The sequence below is a fragment of the Epinephelus lanceolatus genome, chromosome 16 (assembly GCF_041903045.1).
Source record: "Epinephelus lanceolatus isolate andai-2023 chromosome 16, ASM4190304v1, whole genome shotgun sequence".
NCBI classification, from domain to species: domain Eukaryota; kingdom Metazoa; phylum Chordata; class Actinopteri; order Perciformes; family Serranidae; genus Epinephelus; species Epinephelus lanceolatus.
Genome location: NC_135749.1, coordinates 11633489 through 11659501, shown reverse-complemented (window position 1 = coordinate 11659501; position 26013 = coordinate 11633489). Strand labels below are relative to the sequence as shown.

At 44.4% G+C, this 26013-nt stretch overlaps 1 protein-coding gene across 1 annotated transcript in view; it reads right to left on the bottom strand.

Annotated features, from left to right (window-relative positions):
- csmd2 (CUB and Sushi multiple domains 2) overlaps positions 1–25097 on the bottom strand; it is a 289863-nt gene extending 264766 nt beyond the window's left edge. Inside the window, exon 1 of the mRNA XM_033636937.2 lies at positions 24196–25097. Within this exon, the coding sequence (XP_033492828.1) occupies positions 24196–24370 (175 nt within the window). The 5' untranslated portion in view covers positions 24371–25097. The remainder of the gene's footprint in view (positions 1–24195) is intronic.
- Positions 25098–26013: the final 916 nt, after the last annotated feature.

Here is a 26013-nt window from a genome sequence, read left to right as displayed (position 1 = left end):
AAGTAGTAGTTGTATCAACGTCTGCAAGTAATCAACATCTGACTGACAAATCAAATGAAGAAAGTATGATTCAAAAACATTTTGACAATATTAATTGTCACTTAACATTGAACTATACAGATATGCATTTAAAAAAAAATGGAGAAAATAAATAAAATAGTGTTAGAAAAATTGTGCATCTTAAAATGAAGTGCTTAATTTTAGAAAAAATAGAATAAACTGCAGCAACAGCTTGAATTTTCCTTTTTCTTTGTCAACTATTTCACATCTTAACAGTCTCAACCTAGTCTGGTTCCAGACCATAGACCCCGCCCACTCAACTGAAGGTTCTGGGAGCTTCAGTCTGACACTCAGGCTAGTCTCAACCTATTTTACAACGCCCATATAGGACGGTGTCTGGGTCCAGACCATCAGTGACCACTGACCTAGGACATTAACTGGTACCACCCATGTTGGCTTGTTGGGGAGAGAGCAAAATAACGCTCCAAAAATAGGCTAAATAGTGGTGAGGGAATAACTGGCAGTGCCATTTTCAAAGGGGTCCCTTGAACCCTTGAAGACATGTGAATGAAAGTGGGTTCTAGGGTTATCCATGAGTCTCTCCTTAGCTTTTTTTTGTCTCTTACAATGAATGTACCCCTTTGAATTAAAGCTGTATATGTCTTTTTAAAGAAAAGGACAGCTAGCCTATTTGAAGAAGAATGAATCACCTAACATGCAAAGACACATTAAACAGGATTGTTGTGGAATTCAAAATGTTGACTGTAGCAGTATTAGTGATGTGACGTTCGCGAACGAGCCAAGCCTTTGAACTGGCTCTTTGAAGTGAATGAGTGAACCGGCTCTTTAGAGTGAACGAGCCAGTTCCGAATTTCTTTGTTTTTTGCTTTAATTTACTCTGTATCCATTAATTTCAGATTATTTGATCAGGAACAAGTTGAGAGAGACTAGTTTGTGAGGGAGAAAGACAGTGCAGCCGCTCACTCGTTCACTTCAAAGAGCCGGTTCAAAGACTCGGCTCATTCATGAACGTCACATCACTACTTGTTTATAAAGAGTGTTGCTATGGCTACACCAAACTTTATATCTGCGGAGTCTATTCTGGGTCCACGTTACAATATCCAGATCACGTGATGCGATAAATCAGCAATGCGATTAGTCGTTGAACCCACTAACACCCCCCCACACACACACACAACAAAAAAACAACAACAAAAAAAAAACCCCAAACGAACGAACCGCATCTTTGAACCAGCTCTTCAAAGTGAACGAGAGCCAAAGAACCGGCTCTCACAAGTGAACGAGAAATCCCATCAATAAGCAGTATTAGTCTATGCACATTAGATAATGAGTAATATTGACTATAAAATAAAAGACCAAAATATATTAGTATCCTTGACTCTCATACTGACAGTTTTCAGCTGGCCTATTTACTTACAGCATGATCAGATTCCTGAAGTTCACTAATGGCTTGCGGTTTTGATGTGCCACCCCAAGATTTTCAGTGCCCCCATCTGGCCACCCCTATGAAAACTTTCCCGGGATGCCACTGAGTCTTGTGTGATGTAACTTCTGAGCTGCACCACAGCAGGAAAGTTACACGTTCTGAATCAACTCCCTTTTGCAGAAGGATATAAATTATGGTCCCACAAAAGGAACGTGCGGGACTGAATTAGAATGTCATACATGTATGCATGCTATTTATACAAATGATGTGTATTTTCCCCTTTGTTTGCTTCAGCCACAAACCTGAATCACAATGCAGCCTGATTAAAATGTAATTAGGAGAGTATAATTGGAGGACATCTGTTATCTGTATAACCCACATTATTCAACAATACAAACAATGCAACACTCGCAGCAGATATGATTTTTGTTTTGTTCATTTACATCCACACTCATAACTGTGTAAATGTCCGGAGTGAATCAATGCATCGAAATGAGCTACCTGAGGGCATTAAAAAGCAGGGCATTAAAAAAACACAAGAATCTTAAGTAAACACACTGCGGCTTTCGAAACATGTAAAAGTGAACGCTGCTTTGTTAATCCCTCCAGGGGGAACATGTATCCCTTATTGAATGCTTGTGAAACATACAGATTCTGTGCTACTTTATATGCACTCTCTGATGGGTACAACAATCCCCAAAAGCTTTAAAAAAAGGTCCAAATTTTCATTCTGAAACGTGCCTCATGTCAGAAAAATCAGCAGGGATTTACAGGTAATAAGGCACCACGCATGAAGACAAAAACAAAAACATTTTTTTTTAAGTACAGAGGGGGGGAAAGAGAATAAATGACAAAAAATTACACATGGACATGGATAATCCCTGGTTAGCCAGACGAGCGAACACCGCATTTGTTTTCACAGCCATAATCAAGCCCGTTGTTTAAGATTTCAGGGGCTACGTGCCACATCAGGGGTGTTTATGAATTCTGAAAATGCCGCTGGAAAAACACTCACTGACACACAAACAAACAAAACCAATATTAGCTTTTTGTTCCAGGCAGCAAAGCAAAAACGGTATCACAATATGGTTTTTCGGGAGGGGAGAGGAGAAGAGATAGTGTCAGGAGGTAAAGATCCAGACTGTCTGGATGGCGTCAGTAGCAGAGGGATGATAATAGCATCTCCAGTCACAGTATATCCATCATGCCACTGCTGAATCCCCGGGGGGCTGTCTCATCAAAAAACAGACGGGGGCCTCTTTCAGCCGTCACTTTTCAACACTTCATATGCGCTTGACCTCTTCCAAAAGATGCTAATGTGTGTGCACTTGAACCCCGGCCACTTGAACATACTTTAGTCAGGTGTGTAATGCTGCAGTGAGAGTTCCACTCTTTGTTTGCTGTGGAGATCTCTTAGTGTTACAATGGATTCTTAGAGAGAAAACGTGGAAAGACATGACTACTGTGGTGTAAAATTGGATCAACAATAAGTAAATATGACCTATATAGTGTATAGAGGGCTGAAAATAACCAAGCAGTCCTTATCTTTAAAGAAGCATTTCAGTACTGGAGAGATGGTCTTTGCATAAAACTAGGCTTTCTGTGCTGTGGGCAGATGCAAATACTTTTGAAACGGGTGCTACATGACCTGAGCAAACAGAGAAAAAGGGCTGTGGCATTCTCTTATGCTAAAGAGGAAGAAAACCTACAACTAACAGAATGCATTGTGCTGCACCGAGCCAAAAACATCTCCCTCTGGTGGGCAATCTGGAAATCCATCGGTTAAAAACAAAAAAAAGGATTTTTTTTCTTCCTTTACCTCTGGAGGCACTGCCCCTAATTTTTCGACTAACGGAAGTGCAGGGGCCTCGGGGATTGCTCAACCCCTTCACTTCCGGCAGTGCCCCCAAGGAATCGCCTTGTTGTTTACAAATTCTTCCAGGTAGAAAACATTTTTCATGTCACTATATCACCGTTTAGACTAATCTGATGTTTGTAAAATCTATCAACACAATGGTTGAACAAACATTACTATCTCTGTGTACACGTTTTGTAATTAATAACATGGTTATCGTAGATTAGCTGGGCTAACCTTTAGCTGTTAGCCCTGTTAGCGGTGTCTGTAGTAACTCAGTAACTCAATAAACGGTCCATGAAAAAAATATTTTTTCCAGCGGATATCTTAGTTACAACATGATTGAGCTAGCAAAGCAGTTTTGTGTTGCTATGTGTGGTATTTATTCAGTTTTGGGAAATCATGATGTCTAGACAGCATCAGTGGCTGCAGCTGACAAGGACAGCTAACAGCAGCAGCAGCGCTAACATCAGGACGTCATCTGTTAAAAGCCTCCTGTTGTCGGATACGACATGAAACTACTCCAGTTAGCTCAATCATGTTGTAACTAAGACATCCGCTGGAAAAAATATTTTTTTCACGTTGACGAGACGGCGTTTTGGGTGGAGCGGTCGCCATGGACGCGGAGCTTGCTGTTTCTGTAGGTACACATTTCCTGGGGACACCTGCACGTCTCGGCCCCGCCCCCTCCATTATGATTGGCTAAAGTGTAGCATCATTCAAACTCAAAGCCCTATTGAAAATTCATTCATTCATTTTCTGTAACTGCTTATCCTGTTGGATTCTCTTAGGGCCTGTCTCAGCTGACATTGGGCAAGAGGCAGGGCACACCCTGGACAAGTTGCCAGACTATCACATCGAAACAGACAACCACTCGCACCTACGATCAATTTAGAGGCACCATGTCTTTGGACTGTGGGAGGAAGCTGGAGTACCCGCACAAAACCTACTCTGACACAGGGAGAACGCATATTTATTCTATCGCACCTTCTATCATATATGGCGATTGTCTTTTCTTTTAGCCCGAGCATTGTGTCACTTTGTTTAGTATGTTTTGTTAGGTGCTTTTCTGTCAATATATGCTCAGTGGAGAACAACTCAGTCCGAGCAAACCGAATTTACCTAAGGGTACAATAAACAATCTGAAGTCTGAAGTCTGAAGCTCTGCACAGAAGGGCTCCCCCACCCTGGGTTTGAACCCTCTTGCTGTGAGGTGGTAATGCTAACCACTGCACCACCGTCCCGCCTCATTAAAAATGTGCTATATCATTTCTCCCACTGGCCCCGCCTGCGAGTTCATGCTTGGCTCGTAGACTTAACATTGTGATGACATCACAGATTTTTAAATCGCTTTTCTAAGCTTGAGGAAAGTTTTACAAATATAAAACCACCATGGATCAAAAATTCATAACAGAAGGAGTCATAATTGACCTTGTTAGCAGTTCGTGTGTCCTGTCAACAGTTTTACAGTGGTGGCCTTTAGGGAAAATGCTTTAATGGCTGCAGGGGATTTTTTCCCTGCAATACCGCGAGTGGCCCTAGGGAAAAATTGGAAGCAAGGCTGAGCAGCTTTTCTGAGGGCCTGGATCAAATTACAGTTCAACAGTAACCTAAAATATGTTTCTAAAAGCATTTGAGGCAAGAAAGACGCAATGCAGTAACAGAGTCCTGATTCTTTTTTATCAGCACTGCTTTTTTTAAAAAAATGCATGAGTTTTTTCTTCCATATTTATGATAAAGGAAACAGCATGGTGCCCACTTCCTGTTCACAAATTCTGATATTACAGTCAAACAGTGCACTACAATATGTCTCTGAAGACATTTTAGGCAAGAACTAGGCAATGCAGTGACAGAATCTTGATTTATATTTGATTAGCACAGCCTAGTTTTACTGTTTAAGTTTGGTTTGAGTTTGAGAAGGAAACAGAGAGAGGGGTGTGTCTCTTTCTCGACCCACATCTAAACTCTTCGTGTCAATGGGACAATCTATACTTCGAGCAACTGCGATTTGAAAAAGAAAGATTAGCAGGGAGATCTTAGTGCTGGTAAGATGGCAGGAAGTTTAGCTCAGTTCATTTTCATATACTACCCACATAATTAACATACAAAGCTGGCACTGTCGGCATAGTGTCTCTTTAACTGCTAACAAGAGAGAAGAGCAAAAGGGATCAAAGCCAGAGCTATCTCCATCTGATTTTTCATTAACGCCTTTAAATGGGCCCAGCAAGTGAGCCTCCACCCCCCCAATTACCGTCAGGTCAATACTAATATCCAGGTAAAACCTCCACATCCACCTTCCCTACCTGATTTTCATATCTACAGCCTGATCAATAATCCCCTCATCATCTTCTTCATTACGAGGCCTCTATCAGACAAATGCCAATCAATGGCTCATACACCGGCCTGATAGCAGAGCTTGATAGGGGTCAGAGTGGACTGTGAACCTCTTGTACATATGCAGTGAGTCAGGATGTGTGGGCTGGGATGAATTACAAAACAATACCAGGCAGGGTGGTTGAGGTAACTGAATTGCTATTAATCAGTCTCAGGATCTAATCGACAAACTGGAAGAAAGGAATGATTCTTTGAGGCTCAACAGATCTTTCATGTTAGATATCAACATGTTAAGCATGTAACAGCCTTCCTCAGTAGTAGCAGCTAACATGACAGCACTACAAAGGCATAACAAAGGAGCACATCTTGCATCTGAATTAAAGTGTTTCACATCATTAGAGTGCATGTGTTATTAGGGGACAGAGCACGCTGTCCACACTGATATATGACAAGTGATCAACTCAGCAGGAAAGCAGGCTCCGTGTTTTATGGGGACAATTAAGTGAAAAAATCATGACACAGAATGAGTCTACCGAGTCTGCCAGAGCTCAACCAAATGCTATTTCAAAGTGTGAGCACCTGTGCCAAGTGACCGACTCTTAAATCGATAATGACGCACACAATCTGGGACAAAAGACCAAGATAGTGCTTTTAAGGGAGCCTGCTTTTTTGGCTGCAGCCAGAGAAGATTTCACCCATTCCATGCTGAGAAATAGATGGACAAATACGGACACATCAAAGTTCACTGGAGAATGCACTTTTGTGAGCATTACAGGCCGATTTACAACATTGTCAGGTTTGATTTTCACATTACGCAGTAATAACAGGGGTGTTTGCAGGACACTTTTGCTGCATCGTGTAGTCTTAATGATATTCTCCTTGGATCTTTGCACAGCTACACACAAAATAGCTTCTCACCATAAGGTACAAGCAAGGGCGTAGACTTCACTTCAACATCAAGGGGTACACATATTAAACGGGGCTTTGAAAGTCCTCCGCTGGAAAAATGTGAGCATCAAACACCTAATTTCCTACATTTGTGCCTTTAATATTTCCTCCCTCATCAGTTTGTGGTGTAAATGTCTTTAACTTTGTCAAAGTGAAAGTCCTCCGCTTGTCCATGTTTTTATTTGGGTCGAGGGAGGGTTCACATATTCTAAAAATTGAGTGGAACATGTCCCCTATGGATACAAGTGCGGCTGAGGTAAACCAAGGTATTCTAGGTCTACTCTCTCTGTTCTTTGAAAACCCAGAGCCTTTGATTAAGTAGATCCTTCACTCTGGGCTCAGTTGAATTATTTAAGCCTCGCCCAGGGTGCATTATGAAATTAGCTGCTGGGAGCTGGTGACCTGCTGTGAAGCCCTTCAGTGTAAATCTGCAGGGAAGAGCCCATCGCACAGTTGACCCCACTGACACACCATAAAGACCCCATAAAGAGACTGCTGGCCACGCTGTTTTAGCCAGGTGGACCCCCGGCAAAGTAGAAGGTCATGTTTTCTCAAGTTGTTCAGGTGTTATGAATATGAGGTAGTAGCGAATATGCTAGTTCAGCAATTAGGAAAATTGCTAACATATTCTAGGGGTATGTGTGATATTTTATGCCTCAGCATAGGAACTATTTGGATTGGCTTGTTCAGAAATGTTAACTATGCTAGATATCCGTGGTCGTTCAACAGATATGTTGTCCACTGCTTAGCCCACTGTGCCACTGGCAGCATGCACTTGGCACTAACCGTCTCCGGTGTGCACGACGCCAAATGGGTGTACAGGGAGAGGTGTGACCTTGCTGGGGCAGCACTCCAGGTTCTCGCAGCGTATGTGTGTGTGCGTGTGCTGGAGCTATTGTTTGCTTTGCCAGGGCAGTTGTTTAGTAGCAGGCATACAGAGCTGCGGCAGTGCGCTGTGACACTTTGATGAATCGATGGTCACTGTGCTGTACTCCGGCAGGACAGCAGCCCCTCAGAGCGGAGGAAGGAGACAGGGAGAGCGAGAGAACGAGGGCGACGGGAGCAGACAGACACTGCATAGACTGACTGGCTGACTGAATGTATGGACGTATGAGAAAATAGATTTGGAAGACGTGATGTGAGGAATAATGGCGGCAAAGGTGAGACGGGGGACAAAGAAGGGGAGATGAAAAAAATAGCAGTGGAAACGCAAAGAGAGGGAGGGATAAAAGTGTACGAGAAAGAACATATCAGAGGGTCACTGAGAGGAAGAGCAACAGCCAATGGGAGTAAACGAGGAAGACCACATTTGGGAGAGATTTTTCACCTATTTTCTGCATCTCGTTGCCCTTCTGCGCTGAGGTCACAGACAGACAGTGTGACATTCACAGCAAGATAGCGCTTAATCTGCACTGTTAGCGAATCCTAGAGGTCTATTTGGAGGGTTGCTTCAGCACTGTGTGTGTGCGTGTGTGTGTGTGTGTGTGTGTGTGTTCATGTGAATGAACTGCGTATGGAGGTATCAGTTGTCCACACATGTATGAGTGTAATCCCTATACCCTGGGTGAGTACAGTGTCACATATCTGCATGTAACTCCACTGCTGAGATGCAATTACACTGGCTACAGTGACTCTCAATGAGAGGAAATTTCATCTTGCAGAGCATAATCCCAACATCACATTCGCATAATGCCATAAAGACACAAACAATACTCACAATACAGAAAAGAGAAAATCTGCTCTCTGGACTCCCATCTTTATTTTTTTCTGTTTCTTTATCCCTTCCCGCCTCTGTCTGCTCTCCTCATCTACAATTCAAGTTTGCCTTTGGACAAAAGACAAAGATGCAGAGACCATCTTGTTCTTGCAGTCAATAATAGAAGTGCCTTACGTCTTATGTTGTGCATAATGAACCCAGCTGAAGAGCTGAGGAGAATAAAACTTATTGTTTGATGTTTGAGAAAGGCCCTCCAGAAATCTGACATTTCTCGGCGAAGCACAGTGTGTCTGCAACTTTGTCAATAAATGTGAGGCTGCAGCCTGGGAACGTTAAAATCAAGATGAAATGAAATATGCCTTTTTAACCCTTTCAGATCACATTCTCGGACACTTTGTGCACCTATTAAAATATGTTCTTCATATTCTATCATCAAATCCAATCAAGTTTTCTTCCGATCAAACAAAAAAATGGCGTTTACGGAAGCTAGTACTCAACCAGTAATATCACGACATCCACCCATCAGTCGATCTGCAACTTTTAGCCACACAGAGCTATGAAGCTAGACAGCAACAGCCTTGTGGGTCTTTGTTTCCCCAAAATACTGTGGTTACAGGCTGTGGGCTAGACTTTCTCCACTTAAGCAAAGTGGTATCTGTGACAGCTCCAGATTATGTGAAAAGCTTTTACAGTGGACGTTACATGGAGAACACAATGTGCTTTGTCTCTCTCCCTGACAGATAGGCTACTGCAAACCCATCAGGGCCTTACTGTTGTGACACGGCCACTCTTCAGCGATCAAACCTTCCTTTTTCATCTCCCTAACAATGTGGTTAAGGTCTAATTCGTTCATGCATTCATCTTTCCCTCGCTGTCCTCCTGATCTAACGCTAGAAGTGTGTGTGTCTGTGCCTGCCTACCTTTAGCAGTCCAATCAAATGCAAAGGATTTAATTTGAATCCCTCTTGTGACTGACACTCAAATATTCTGTTTCACTGCGATATACGTCACAGTACAGAAGCTAAAGGTGCTCTACTGTAACTTCTGTTTCACTGGGACATCAAAGAAAATATTGAAATATAAAGCAAGGCAGGCGCACCCAGTAGCTCAGTGGATAGAGCTGGCACCCTATATACAAAGGCAATATCTTTGCCTCTGCAGCCATGGGTTCAATTCCAGCCTGCACGCCTATATTGTGTGTCATCCTCTCTTTGTCTCCTCCTTTCAGTCACTATACTGTCTTGTCAATTAAAGGCAAAAAAACCCTAAAATAACCTTAAAGAATAATCCACTGCAGCAGGAAATTACTGTAAAATTGGTCGAATTGTAGCCACAGCATGTACGGTATATACACACACATATATATAAGGAAGCCTCCGTGAGAAGAAATGAGCACTCGCCATTTAAAATGCACCATGAACTACCTATTTAAGTCTCTCTCATCACATAGCTAAAATACAGGGTTCAGCTCTTTTGTTATTCTCAGGGGAAACCATAAAGCCTCCATACATGTGGTCTATCAGGAGCTATATTCATACAAAATGAGCATCCCATCGGAGCAAACAGTGAATAATTTCCAACCAAATAAGTGCCTCTCATGGGGTTTATCAAGTAACAAAGCTATCAACTATCACATATAACCTACCCCATGAGTAAACTTCAAACAACCAAATGTTGTGTGTGTGTGTATATGTGTGTGTGTGTGTGCCAGTAACTGCCTCCCTGGTGGGAAGATAAACCCTTCCGCCCCATAGATCCTCTCAGCACCACTATTTGTCTCTTGACGTGTCAGCGCATATGCGCGCCTTGACCGCATCATATCCGAATTAACCTCTAGATGGCCGCCATTAAAATGGAAATGGATGAGCTCAGCGATCCCACTCGCCTCCATACATTAGGCTAATGTCCGGGCCAGGACGACACCGTCTGCCGTTATAGACAAGCCAAATGCAGTGGAAGGCACTTGCGATAGGCTTGCTCCCACTTTGCCCTCCCCCTCACAGGTTGTTTCCACTGGGCTGGGTGGTAAATGCAGTTTCCTTAAAAGGGCAGAAAAATGGAGCTTACATTTCCATAATGGCGCACAATCGAAGCTCACAATGGCCTCCTACTGCATAAATGTGTGAAGTAAAAACAATGATCTGTGTGTACAGAGAGGGCACTCGAGCAGTGCATATGTGGATGCATCTGTGGTGGTGAAGCAGGACTCAATACTAGAGTGTCAAAATACAGTTCCTGCATTCAAAATCTTTCTTAAGTAAAAGTATAAAGCATCAGTATGTACTTTAAATACCAAAAGTAAAAGTACTCATAATGCAGAATGGTTCATTTCAAAATAATATTCATTGTATTACTGGATTATAATTAGTAATGCATTAATGTGCACATCACTTTAATGCAAAGTAGAAAGTAACTAAAGCTGTCAGTACCTCAAATTTATATTAAGTACAGCTTGACTTAATTTAGTTTCATTCCACTTCTGTGCATTTGCCACATATCAGGCTCTGGCATTTTTTCCAAAGATTTACTGACTCCTTTTGCAACACGTAGTTAACACATGCACTCGCAAACAAAAACACATTGTCACAGCAACATCGCTGCAGGGTGAATTTTGTGGATTAAGAAAATAAACAACACCCACGTGCAAACCTGTAGCCAAAGATTAAAGCATCAGAGAAAGCTGCTGCATGATAAAAAGGCATACATGCATGCAGAAATGCACACTTGCATGAGTGCTTGCACACACTCCTGACTGTCATCAGGGCTGGCTGGCAAAAGAGGCACAATGGAGCATGTGTTCTCTCAGACAGGGAGGAAGAGAAGGGCGGGAGGGTGGGCGGGGGGGCAGGCAGTTCCTTCCAGATGGGTCATATTTAACCAGCAGTATCATCACGCCAGCCAAAACGACCTGCAACCCGGCCACCCACCCGAAAAAAAGCCACCCACGCACTTTCACACAACCCATTCCTGAAACTACACAAGCATTCACCCAGATGACACACTGATTTCAAAGAGGTGCTATTGTTCATCTCTTCTTCATCATGTTGTTTTTCCTCAATGTCTCCTTTTCTTATCAATACATTTAAACAGCTGTATGGCACTTTGGTGTTGCTGTGAACAACACAGCTTCTCAGCAACCCACGCAGCAAGGCTTCAAGCTGATCAATAAGAAGTAGCCCATTCAGAGTCAAAGGCATGTTACGGTTGATGTTCTTCCCTTTCAGACAGACCCCTGTCTTTGTGGGGGAGTTTATTCAGCGCTGGGCCTCCCACACACAACACAGCAAGGCTCGATGCCCGCAGAAATGTATGTGTGTTTGTCAGTGTGTTAATATGTTTGTGTGTGTGCATTTGTATTTGTGACAGAGCCACGGCCCTTGATCTATGAGTACTCAGCCATGCCCCTGTCTCTCTCTCCACATTGGTTTCCTCTCACCTGGAAACACTCTCCCTATGAGCCACATGCTATGTTAGTCAGGTTCGACCAGGCATACTCAACTTGCTTTGACCGGGGGCCAATTTCAGAAAATGAAAATGGTTGACTCAGTGGGCCACCCAGCAACCTATCCCGAGCCAGAGCTGAGTATCCCTGGGTTAGACTGTGGCAGGGAGACAAGCTACTAAGAGGTTTGTTTGGACTTTTGGGATGACTTTAAGCCATTTGTTTCTTTGTAGTTGTATCTTTATTTCTGCAGCGTGTGATAAGTCACACTGAGTAGGTGGATATGTCACACAGCTGATTAATTGCCATTGCTTTTTGTGTTCTTAAAATAACCTTCCCGTGTGACTGGGGTTTAAACTGGCTGTCCCTCGGCTTTTATTTAGTCATTTTCATTCCTAACTCTCTGGTCAAAGGTCACCATTTTTATAGTCTTATTCAATAACGAGTGTAGATCTCATGGAATGGCCTGCTGAGTGAGTATGGCCTTCCTCCACCTGCACACACATTCACCTGCCTTTGGTTTGCTGTGTTTGGTGTGTGCGCGCAATTGAACATAGGGTTCTGGCCTCCCCCTCAGCTGACATGATCAGAGACGGCTGGTATAAATGGGCTAGCAGGGTTAAGCCCTGCCACCACTGAGCTAGCTAACGTTACCACGCAGCACAGGTGGACGCCATTAATGTTTACCATCTCATGCTGTCACAAGCACAAACTTCTCGTCGATGAGTAGATGCACATTTCCTTCTGCACGGTAATACAGTTGGTGGGTGTAGTTTGGAAGACAGAAAATAGCTCCTCCATGAAACTGCTCACAACAGGGTCTGTGGATTATCTTGAGCAACCAATCATGATTTCTGTAAAAAAGACTGTTGAGTTTTTCAAATGTGTTTTTGGCGCTTTGAGCACCACAAGCTGAGAGCCATCTAGTTTCTTTATATTGGAGAGCAGGCAGACATCTCTATGGCTGATATCTCCAACACTCTGCAACTCACCCCAAAACAGCACTACAGGTAAGACAAAAAAATATACATACATTTGTGTAAACCTTGAGCTAAGTAGTGTCAACATTTTGATGTTATTTTAATCTTGTGCCGATAAATGTGCTGATCTTAGACGACAAAATCACATCTGTTTTTAATTACAGTACTAGCTTGGTCCTCTAACTCCTCAGGTTGGTTAAGTATTGATCAGTACGAAAAATAAAGAGGAGAGAAGTGCAGTTCAGAAAGCCTCACTCACTGCTCCTGTCATAGAAGCTGTATGTTGTTCCCATGACAACAAGAAAACAGAAGAGCACGTATTAAGACCGATCCTCTATTATTCATTATTGCCCGCCTTAACACTACATCTCACACATGCAAACACCCTCACACAGACGTGCACCCACATTACATCGAAATGTGCACAAACATACGCTCATGCATGCCTCGAATCATTTCAGTTCTCTCCTCAGTTCTCCCCGGTACTTACGGGAAGACGCGCAATTGTGTGTGACATTAATGTGTGAAACAGTGAAGGTCAATTATCACCTCATTGTCATTCTGCTCACATCTGACAGCTGGGCTCTTTGAGTTACGTTAGACTGAACCTACGCTGAGCAGCCAACCTTTAGTAACATTTTGCTGTGTACTTGCACTCTAAGTGCACCGGAAATCAGCTAAAACTACACTTTCTGGACTCAAACCCATTAAACAGCATCAACAGGAGGTGCGGTAATGCAATTATGGATGTGTTAAACGTATGAGATCATCCTGGGCAAGCATGTCGATGTGTGGTAGCGAGTGGGTATTCATGAACATTTCATCCTCTCTGAGTCGTGTATATTAAACCCAAGAGGAAGCGCTGATGCAGAGGTCAGGTCATGACCATCCCAGCAGGACAATTCCATCTATCACTGAGAGACGAATGAGCAGCAGCTGATCAATCAGCCTCATTTCAACTTACTGAATCACACTTTAACCTTTCAACTCGGAGCCTAACTGCCCCCCAGGAAGGATCAAGTGTCAACTGCAGACCACAATCATAATTAATGGGCTGCATGCTTCACTCAAATGGATGAGAATTTTTCTTTAATGAAATATTGTCTCTGCATATGGCACTTCCACACTGCTGACAGCACGAGAAAGGGAGTTTTGCATTGGCAGTATACGTGTAAATTAAAGCCAATGTTGTCTTTCTTTTTCAAGATATAGAGATTATGAGGAGAAACATATTTTGGCAGCGTGTCAGATTGGCAAACACATCTACAACTTACACATTAAATCATTTCTCCTGATGTATACGAGCTCAAGGTTGCATCTAATTTGCACAAAAATACGGACTGAGATGTTCAATTAATGTTTGTCTCTTTGTTCCTGAATATCATTAACAGTAACTGGCTTTTATAAATAGACATATATGAGATACAGGATTGCCCATATTGAAGATGAAAGATAACAGATTTCTGATATTTCAGAATGTCCTGTTGGGTTTGCCATCTTCTTAAATGACTATGGCTGGGTATTGGTACTTGACACACTCTACGGTATTGACCAAAATATCATGTCTCCACTCAAACGATACCTGCATTCGATCTTTTTTTGTACTCAGATCTATGAAACAAATTGACTATTTGTATGGTTTTGCTTGCAGCCAATCACCACAAGCATTCCTAAAATGAACGCTGCCCGAACCACCTCAACTGACCCCTTTTGACGCGAAGGAGCAGCAGCTCTACTCAGAGCTTCCTCCGGATGTCCAAGCTCCTCACCCTATCTTTAAGGCTGAGCCCAGCCCCGCCAAGGCAAAGTGGTCCCAATGAAAGGGACCAGACTAAGAGTGATTCAGAGACCTTTAATGAAGTGGACCACTCGGGAGAAGAGTACCTCGCGCAGTATGGGGAAACCAGGGCCTCCTCCTGGAGCCAGACCCGGGGGGAGAGCTCGCCAGCGAGCGTCTAGTGGCCTGGCCTTGGGCTATGGGGCCCGGTTGGGCTCAGCCCGAAGTAATAACATGGAGCCGTCGCCCTGTGGGCCCACCACCCGCAGGGATAGAAAACGGGGTCGGGGCCCCTGGCGTGCCGATACCTGGTGTCACGGACTGATATGAGACAATACCATTAAATATCTTCATTGTCGTTTTCTTGGCTGCCTAGCATTATCTGTCTGTTGCTAGGCCACTAGCACTGTTTAAATGTTTAGGAAGGAGGTGTGCTTGGATGGAAACGGTGACAAAGACGTAACATGGGAATTCAACGATAAAGCCGTACCTTGAAGATAACAATATGTATCAATCTTTTCACTTTGCATCAATGACATTGGATCACTGATCACTGAATTGAGATATTCATCCAGACTGATGTCTTGTTACACACCCTTAATATCTGTTTTACATTATGACGTAATATTAACTTGCATGGACTCCAGGACGAGTAGCTGCTACCATGGTGGTGGCTGATGGGGATCCCACCACCATAGCAGCTAATATCCATACAGTCTGTGACATGGTGAAGTTGAATATAATTAAATATTTTCAAAATCTGAACACTTTCAAAAGGTATTTGATTTGATTCACATGGTGGGTATTAAATGAAGTATCAGATGTGGTACTCTACTGGTATCACTTTATGAGAGCTGGTGCTGGTATATTAATTTTTAAACAATACCCTGCCTTACATAACACTGTATTTTTTGACAGCTTTACAGGTCATTTGGTTTGGTCAATTTCTGCAGTGAAGACATCAGCAGACACTTTCCACTCGCCTCCACTCATTAGGAATTTATTTTCCCCCGTGGCAGCGAAATGTGTAACATGAGCCAGCAGACAACAGCTGTAACGTTAGGTTAAACTGGTTTCGACACCAGACACTTTGAGGGTGATTAACTCGAGCAGACACACTTTAGTCTGACGTTAGATAGAAGCGTCCAAACCTAGCAATGTTACGGCTGTTTCACCTGTTTCCAGTCTATATGCTAAGCTAAGTTAACCACCTGCTAGCTGTAGCCGTATTTACAGCACAGCTATGAGAGAGCTATCAATCCTGTCAGCTGACTCTTGGCAAGACAGCAAATAAGCATGTATTTGTCCAACATGGCAAACTACTGGTTTAAAGACACAAAAACACAACATGTAAATGTATCAAAAAGCACTTTTTTAAGATTGTGTTTTTCAAAACACTGTTGTTATTGTGGCTGTTAAAGTACAAGTGCATATGCGTCAGATTCTGAAGTCAAAATGGACCTCACAAGAGTAGGACACAGGACAAGCACACACTTTCACTGCCTCTCTCCACATGATGACTCTGCCTCTTTCCCAGAAAAAGGCCTCTGACAGATTGCCTATACGTTGAATAGAGAGAGGAGCTGTACAGGAAAGGAAAAAAGACAAGGACAAGGACAAGATACCTCCTGCCCGGGATCTAATCTTCAATCTCTGGGATCACTGATATCTGATAAGAACAGTGTAAATCAGGAAGCTAAAGAAACCCCTGCCTGAGCTTTGTGTCTATACAAGACAGACAGGGCATCTACATCTGTCTCTCACTTTGTGGGGATTTACAGTAGCGGGGGCAAATACCCGACGTCTGATAATAACGGGAAGATGAGAATCTGAATCAGGATTGAGACCTCTGTGTTACAGCTTCTCTCCTATACATGGCTCAGAGACATGTAAGCCCTCAGTGTTTTTATAAGTATTTATGTGATCTATTTTCACCTGTAGTTATCCCGGGAAGATTGACTGAGCACGTGTGTTCTTTTCCTGGCGTGCTTTGGCTCGCAGCACAGCAGTTACAGTAGTAGCACGTATCCACATCTGGGAGCTGCCCGGTACAACTGAGCTGTCTCCTACTGGGAAATGTGGATGGGAAAGCAAAAACCACTTTCCTCCCAAGAGTCAGTGCTAGCATGCCCATGAGCAAAGCACTTTGCTATAACTCCTACATCCACCATGCAGCGTGTCTAATGGAGCTAAGATGCTAAAATGCTAACAGAGTAACAGAGGAGCTCACAGGAGTGTGTTGTGAATGTGAAGCCCAGGCACTGTGTGACGGGCACAACATTTATATTCTCTGGATACGTAAAGCAGCCAAACTATACATTTATTAATACAACGCTGCAATTAGGGACATGCTGAAAGAGATATTTCTCGTTTGTTTTCCAGCAGAATCTCTCTGCTTGTGTCAAATCTGAACGACTGACTTTGCAACCAGAGCCTCTGGACATTAAATGTCTTGGTTTGAATATGTATGCATCATATTGAGGTTGGAGGGCGCTGATGCTGCTGTGAATGGAACTCTCACGAGACAGTGCGAGATCCAAGATGGCGCCCCCGGCTGCTAGACTACCCGCCAAACAAATTTATCTCCCCGGACACAAAACTTCTTTCATTTCCATTTTTTCTACATCTGCGTTTTCTGCTTTTCACTGGATTGTTACAGAAAGCAAACTGGACCACCTTGGACAGTACATCAACAAGTGTTTCAACAGACTCTGAACAACGCAACACCAACCGGCAAATCCACCTTCACTTCCAACAACAAAAGATTTCACTTGTCCAGCTCAGGTACACCATCCACACCCCGGAAACCACCATGCTGTATAGAGGTAGGCCATTGGACATAAACTCTTCGGACTTGACAACAGAATTGCACTTGTAGAAGTACTTCACCGTGAATTTCAAGCAATCCGCCAAAGCCTGATATACACTCAACACACAAATCACTTCAACACACCATCAACACACTCACCACCCAGCTCAACTCTGTCACAGCTGAACCCAAAGCTATAAAATAAACCATCCTGGACTTACAAGCACACAGCATGAGGGACAATTTAGTTTTCACCAGCAATCCACAACAACCCGCAGACGACCTGGAAAAAACAGTCAAAGACTTCATGATCCAACAACTCAAACTACCCTCCGAAACCGTCATCACCCTCCACCGCATTCACCGTATGGGTCAGAAAAACACCACCAACATGGACTATGGACTCAATGATTGATACCCCAGAGAAATAATGCAACGCCACAAACAGCTTCACCCCATCTGGAAAAGAAAAAGACGTAACAAGGAAAAAAGGCTGGACAGTTATATCCTGACAAGGACGTAACCCTCTGGTTCTTCTAAACACTCCTCCACCCCCCTCGCAAATGCTCTCTTACTCTTTCCCTTTGACACATTATAACTCCCACACACACACGCTCTTACATGCACACACACAACACATACATATCTAGTCTCTACGTCACTTTCCACATCCCCACCAGTTTGAACACGAGTTATATTGCTTTTTTTGGGTTACTCTGGTTTTGTCTTTTTGTTTTTCTCCTGTATCCTCAATATTTCACTTTGTCTTAATTTTTACTGTATGTATAATTTCTTCTCTGCTTCTGTGTCCCGCACTTGACTTATTTTTTTAATGTATGCATCATATTTAAATATTTAATGAAAGCTAACTATTTTACTGTGGTAATACCATCAAAGTTAATAGTAGTTTAATAGATGAAATAGCAGAGGAAGCAATTGAATTGTATTGAAAATGAACTGGATGTTCCTCATCATCTCATTAAGGGCCACTTCAGTGACGAAATTCCACGAATGCTCATCTGGCTATAAGTCCAGAACGTCTAATGGTCCAGTTTGTGTGGCTAGTGTGAGTGTGACCAAATGCATGAATGCATTTAGTTGTTTTTTTTTGTTTTTTTTTCATGGGAGTCTGCATGAATTAGTGCGTATGTGTGTGTGTGTGTGTGTGTGTGTGTGTGTGTGTGTGTGTGTGTGTGTGTGAGTCACTGTGGGGCTGTGATCAGTGTGACGAAGCACAGTGACAGAGCTCTGGCCATCTGGAGACAGATGACAGTGTGAATCACCAGAGAGGAGGATGGAGGAAGAAAGGGGAGGTGGCGGGATTGATGGGAGGAAGGGAGGGAGGGAGTAGGGGATAGAAGGAAAAGGAAGGTACGGGGGGGGGATAGAAAGGGGAGCGGGATGACACATCAGCAGGTGGGTGAAATCAGGGTGCGTACAAGGACTGAGCATTTGCATCCTTTTGAAAGCTGCTCACGTGCACACATGTACACACATGTACACACACACACACACACACACACACACACACACACACACACACACATCCGGTCTCTCAGTGGCCCCTTTTGAGCTAACTAATGACCTGCTTGCTACTTTAGTCTAATCGTCCTAGAGTGAATGGGGGTGGCAACTCACAGACTCATCCAAACACACACAGACATGCACGTGCCCACGAGCTTACTTACACGCTGTTAGTTGTTGAAATAGGAGTCTGCTTGATGCCTGATAAGAAAATGAGCCTTCCAAATAGATAATTTACTAAAGAGAGGAAAATCACCCAGCACTCAAAAGCCACAGAAACATAGGGCCCGGATTATCTCTCAGCTGGTGTAAGCTTATCACCCCTCTACTCCAACACTCCTCTCCCCTTTCTGCCGCTCATTTCCCCTCACAGTAAATTCCATCCTGCTGTTTTGCTGTTTTTCCCCTCCCTGCACCACCACTTTACGATCGCCATCTTTATCTTGACCGGCACTCTCCCTCCCACTCTACGGCTCTTTCTCCTTCGCTCAAGTAGCAAAAGTAACAACACGGCGATATGCTTCTAATTTGCATTCCAGACACTTCTTTGTTTTGAGTAAATAGATAATGTCATCTGTTTCTCAGCTCCCATTCCATCCTTTATTGCTCAACGGTGAATGTAGCGAGCAGATGGGAGATGGGACGCAACTGAGCGTGCAGGTAGTGGAGGATTTGAGGTTGAGGGTAGCAGACAGACAGGTGGGAGAGAAGTGAGAGACAAAAGGGAAGTGAGATGCCTGTGTATTCGTCATGAAAGCACATATGGGAAACATGAAACACATGGAAGTCTATTTTTGTTATGTTGGGCTTTGGGGGGGAGGAGAGTGTCTGGTTTGAGGACCTCAGAATAGTATCTCTGCTCTTTGCAGATGATGTTGTGCTGTTGGCTTCATCACATCGTGACCTCCAACATGCACTGGGGTGCTTTGCAGCTTAGTTAAAAGCGGTCAGGATGAGAGTCAGTGCCTCCAAGTCATGAGGCCATGGTTCTCTGATGTAAAATGGTGGACTGCCATCTCTGGGTTGGAAGAGTGTTACTGCCCCAAGTGAAGGAGTTCATGTATCTTAGGGTCTTGCTGAAAAGTGAGGGTAAAATGGAGTGTGACATGGACAGGTTGTTTGGCGTGGCAATGTGTCAAACCACTGTGATGAAATGGGAGCTGAGCTAGAAGGCAAAGCTCTCGATTTACCGGTCCATCTACGTTCTGACCCTCACCTATGGTCATGAGCTTCAGGTAGTGACAATTAGAGATAGGGTGAGGAGCTCCAACATCCAGAGGCAGCTTGGAGTAGAGCCGCTGCTCCTTCGTGTCAAAAGGTGCCCGTTGAGGTGGTTCAGGAATCTAATCAGGATGTCTCCTGGGCGCCTCCCGCTAAAGGTGCTCTGGGCATTCCAGACACTTAAAGGTGTTCTGGGAACGTCCAGCTGGTAAGAGGCCCTGGGGTAGACCCAGAACACGCTGGAGGGATTATACAGTATATCTCATCTGGCCTGAGAACGCCTTAGGGTCCCCTAGGAGGAGCTGGAAGCATTGCGGGGGAGAGGAACGTCTGGAGTACATTGCTCAGCCTGCTGCCCTTGTGACCCGGCCCCGGATAAGCAGTTGAAAATGGATGGATGGACTGAGAGATATGATCAAGGTTGTTCACAAGAACGCTGAACCAACTGTATCTTAGTGGCCACATACCTTCAAACAGCCAACACAGTGCTGCCAAGGTGGTGCTTCACAACCTGGGGTTTGGGATTTTCTAATCATTTCATCCATAAAAAAATCACAACTTCCAAAAGCACAAGCTGACAGTCCAAAGATATTTAATCTAACACCCCATAAAACAAAGACAACAGCAAATCTTCACTTCTGAGAAGCTCTAACTAGCTCATGTTTGTCATCTTTCAAAATGGCTCAGTCACAATAGTTGCATAATCATTTTCTGTCAGTCAACTAATCATTTTAGCTCCCCATACCATGTCAGTGAGATAATGTATGAGTAACACTGCTCCTTGTCTTGAATTCACTCCCACGGTGCCGAAAATGTAAAACAGTTACTAATTTCAGTATAAAACCTTGTGATATGATCTTATCAAATCACGGTCTGAAGTCTGTGTCTAATTGGGGGTTCAAAGCCGTGAAAACATTGGAGAAATCCCAATTCATAGAGCCAGCTCGCTCTCCACTGAGGAGCAGCTGTTGCTGAGGCTGTTGGCTGGGGGAGCTGTCCGTGGTGCTGAGGAGAACTTCAACTGGGCGGCACATTCAGCTGCGCCTGTCGCTGTCCAGTATGCTGAAAGTGTCAGTCTGCAGTGCATCGCATGGCCCCAATTATTTTATTTCAATATGGCAAAACAAGGAGCATCCCTGTGCTGAATGTATAAGAGAAAGTCTATTGAAACTAATAAATCCTCTCATATCTCACATTCTATTCTGACCACAAGTGAAGACATTAGATAAGTCATGTGTTTCTAAATAGGTGTTCCCAATTAAAACTGTATCAATCACAAGTCCTCGGTCTCTGTGTGCCTGCAGGTCTTTAAAATGAAAAAGGTCAAGTTTGAGTTTGTCATTTTTTGATTTGTGCAACTTCAAAAACCACTTCATAGCAAGGTTTTTCTCCGTGCGTTACTGCCTGGAAACACACACGCGCCTTAGCCCCTAGACTTCCTCGCACGCACACACACGCACACACACGCGTTGGCCCTGTCTCTTTCTTCAGGAGCCTCATGACTGTGCGAATACAAGCAAATGTCATGAAGCGAGAAAGATAAAAAGGAAAGGGGCATCAAGCCCTCCAGTCCTCATAACATTACTGCAAGTTGCATCATGAGCACAACGCGGTGCCTTTGTATAAAGGGGAGCGTGGCTGAGGAGAGGAGCGGACGGCGGCGGAGAAGGAGCGTGATCTTGCGTGTAAATGGACATGTTGAGCGACTGTCTCATGCGCCGCTGACGAATGATCTAATACCGGCCGAGCTGGCGTGGAGTGGAGAGCCGAAACACGCACCAGATAGGCAAGACACGTCATCCCCAATCTGCCTCCTCTCCTCCTCCTCCTCCTCCTTCTCCTCCTCTCCCTCTCTCTCCCTGGCCTTCGCATTCTCTCCTCTGCACGATTAAATGAATAGAGGTTGATTACCGTTTATTGAGCGGCGGGTCCACTGGGACAGCTGGTTTTGATCCAATGGAGACAGCGCGCTGCTCTCTTCAATATCTCCGCTAAAAACCTTTCACACATCTCTGCCTTTGACTGTGTGGCCCCTTGGGAATTATATTGGGTGGCAATGTAGGCTGGAAATTGTTTAAAGTGAAACTGGTTGACAAATGAAGACAGTGTTAAAGCACTATTATACATCTGATGCTTATCAAACACAGCCTGGAAATGAGCAGCCGTTTCATTTTGGACAGCGTGCAGCATTACGCACGTGTCTGCTGGCTACTGTTGATTATTAATCGGCGACTCTTGATTTGGTTTGATAAAGTGTGTGGGTAGAGAAACGCCACGAACCCCAGGTCCTCTCATCCCTCTCCGCTCCGCCTCTCAGCATAGCGTGAGGCTCTGGTGCCGCTCAATGGGAGGATGGGGCAATTGCTGGTGGCTGCAGCAGCACCGAGGGACGCGCCAGACCACCTCAACGCCGGCGTGTGGTATCCTAACATATTTATTGGCACAGTTTAAAGTAAACGCTGTTACAGGAGGGGGCAAGATAGATAGCCCGAGCCTTCCCTGCTCTTTGTAAATATGTGCAATAACTTAGAGTCGCTTTACTGGCTCCAAAAGTAGACTCAAACGGCGAGAGAGTGGGCAATAAAAAGCTCCCCGGACGCAAATAAAACAAGAAGCCTCCTACGAATATAGCCGCAATGAGATTTACTCCACATGAAAGTCGAGGGAGATTTGTCAGTATCATTGGCACTGAGCCGCGCGCGATACATCTCACCAAAAACCATCTGGGTGGTTGATGACACAAGTTTGCTCAAAAGTGGGTGACAAGTGGGAGATATTCGGTGGGAGACATGAGAGGGATGACGTTTTCCTGTAAAATAGTAATGATCAAGCTGAAAGCGCACTTAAGCAGCAGGAGACGACACGGCCTACTGTGCTTTGGTGGTGCTGAAAATGTGCCCAGTTTCCACTCACTCTTGGATTATGTGCTGTCCAACCAAAAGGTATGAGTGGGCGAACACAGAGCCATGACTCACTGTCAAATTCATATTGTGGCCGTGGCAGTATTCTTGGCTTTTGCTAAAAATAGTGCCCATTCTGTGGTGCGGAGCCAAGACAGTGATAAAACGGTTGGCTTTCGTTGCCAAAGGACCTGCTCGGGATGGCAAAAAATCATTGCGGCTCTTCCCCCGAAAAGCCTGGGCTCTAAATAACGCCACGGGCTGTTCGTAATGAATGTCCACAGCTATGGAAAAGACAAAAAACAAAAGATCATGGATCAGTTACTGAGTCACTTCTTTTCAGAAACACATTATGTTGCGAAGACGTGAAAGTAAATGAATAGTAATGATAATCTGTTGAATGCCCAGCTCCGGTTGCAAGATTTCCATTTGCAATTAATCAAGGACAGAAAACCCAGAGTCAGTTAATTAGGCTTACCCCCCCTCCACACACACACACGCGCGCGCGCACGCCTCGTAGCCTGCACACACACACACACACACACACACAGACACACACATATAGAAAGGCAAAGAGGGGGAGAACTGTACACCAAATGTTCATGGTTACTTGGGCAAGTGGAGAATCTTGTGGGGTCTGAGCTGAGGAACTGAGAAGGAACAGTCAGAGAGGAGACCCTCACACACACACACACACACACCCTTTTGGACTCTGAACGGCATAATAATCAGCCGCCTGCTTGACCACCTCAACTGATTTCCTCACGCCAGCAGCGCATGCTGCACACAGTCTCCTCTGCACCTGTAAAGCTTCCTCTGTAGGAAGCAGCAGTAACACGAGATGTTTATTTAATACTCATCCCCTCAGCTCATTTAATCCTCCCTCATTTCCTCAGAAAACACCCATAACACAGTCCTTTAATGAAACGCATCAACAGAGTCAAGGATAGACAGAGGCTCAGTTGCAATTCCAGAGGATCCGCTGTCACCAAAATAGCCACCCAGCCAGCCACCTCTCCTCTATTAATAACTTTGGGGTGCTGAAACAGCGACATCACAGCAAGGTTGATTCCTAAATGCGCCTTTAGGATGAGTGCGTGTGTGTGTGTGTGTGTGTGTGTGTGTGTGTGTGTGTGTGTTGCTGATTTGCATTCAGTCAGGGGATCGTGGAGGGTGGGCGGTGGAGTGGGGGTTAGGCTGCTGCATTTTGCATGTCTTCAGCGGTACAGATGGGGACTTACCCTTTACTGAGGCGGCCAGTAGCCCCATATATAAGAACAGCACCCGGCTCCAATGGTGCGCCTGCACTCCCGCCTTCATTAGAGCAAAAATCCGTATTCCGTCCCCTTTCCTGCATGCGCATTCCGGTCTCCTCACAAGTCCCGTTGCTCCGTCCCGGTTTGAAGCGGCGGTCATGGCAGGGCTTTTTCTCTCGGGTCTGGCAGGCACGATACTTCTCAGATGGTCAAAAAAGGGAGATTCACTCGGTGTCGGCGCTGAGAAAAATCCCAATGCATGGAGGAGGCTCGGATCTCGCAGCTGGACTGAACCATGTCATGCGGGGACCGAGGGGTTCAGAGTCTCTGTCTGAGAAGATCGATTTCACACCTAAAGGGGGAGAAAGGAGGGGAGGCAAACCAAGGGGGAGACGTGATTCAAGTGGTCACTGATCTACCCCGCACGCGTAAAAAATCACGAAAATCCCCTCGACCGCTCCACATATGTAATTGATATTACCAGACACACGGCAGAAAAAGACCCAGGAGATCCCTCCTTCAGTTTGTCCCGCAGCACTTATTTGTCCTCTTTATTTTATCTCCATGTAACATGTGCGGTGTCGATAATCCACGTTAAAACTCGTCATTGGACCGAGATTCAGATGAACGGACGACGGATGATGGAGAGCCACAGAGGTTATCCGGATCCAAGAAACCAAAAAAAAAATCGCCTCGTTTTGGAAGTTCTTCACCAACGTTGAAGTGTAGTCAGAGATCTGACTGTATAGAGAGAAATATGCGGTATGTATGTATCCCCAGTATCGCAGCGCTTGGCCACAGCGTCGTCTCGGGTCTGTGCGACGCCAAGAATCAGACTGCAGACCTGCTCCGTCTTCTCTGCGTGTCTCTCTCTATCTCTCCCCTCCTCTCTCTCTCACGTCCTCTCCTCTCTCTCCCTCTCAGTACCAGTTCCCTCTCCAGTTCAAAAGCATTTGGAGACATATCTAACTCCAGTCACCACACTTTTTGCGCCATAAACTATTATTTTTCATTAGATAAATATGCCTCTATGATGATAAAAGCCTGGATGTGGAGGTGCATTTGTCTCCTAATAAAAACATCTTTGATTTTGGCAAAATTAAAGATATTTACAGCATTAATTGATGCAGAAAAGGCGCAAACTGGTGCACAGAATTCCCCTATGTGTTGATGCGTAAAATCCCCCCATCCAACGTGCAAACAAAACCTATGCCCTTGAAAAAACAGCTAAATATTTTTTTAATGATAATTGATAATAGGCCTAATAATAATACTAATAATAATAATAATAGTTCATGACGCATTAAATCTACCTTGTTCCCAATTTGTTATGGTTAAGATTTAGGGGCCCATTGTCTCCATCCATTAAGGCCAATCATCGGATTGCCCGGCAGTTTAACATAGATGTCCACTTCCTGCTCACTAAACGTGAAATTGATGCTTAACAGGCTGGAACCCCTCGACAGTAAATTTGAATGTCATTTCCACTTTTGCATATGACCGGTGTAATTAGTTTTCCGCAATGCGCCGTGCGTGGAAACAGTCGGGATAATGAAATGCGCGGTGGCCTTCGACCCCACATACAAGATGGAGATCATAAATAGTCTCCCCGCAACATTAAATTAAACTTTGCCCAACACTGGGCCGCTCCTGTCTCCCCTGATCGGGTTGTTCTGGGACACGGAGTCAACTTTGGTAGCCTATATCTTAATGGGAGATAGGCACGGGTGAATTATGGGGATGTCCAATAAGTTTAAGTGTGTGTGGGTATATATGTCAAGTCCAGCATGTTGGTGTGTAATA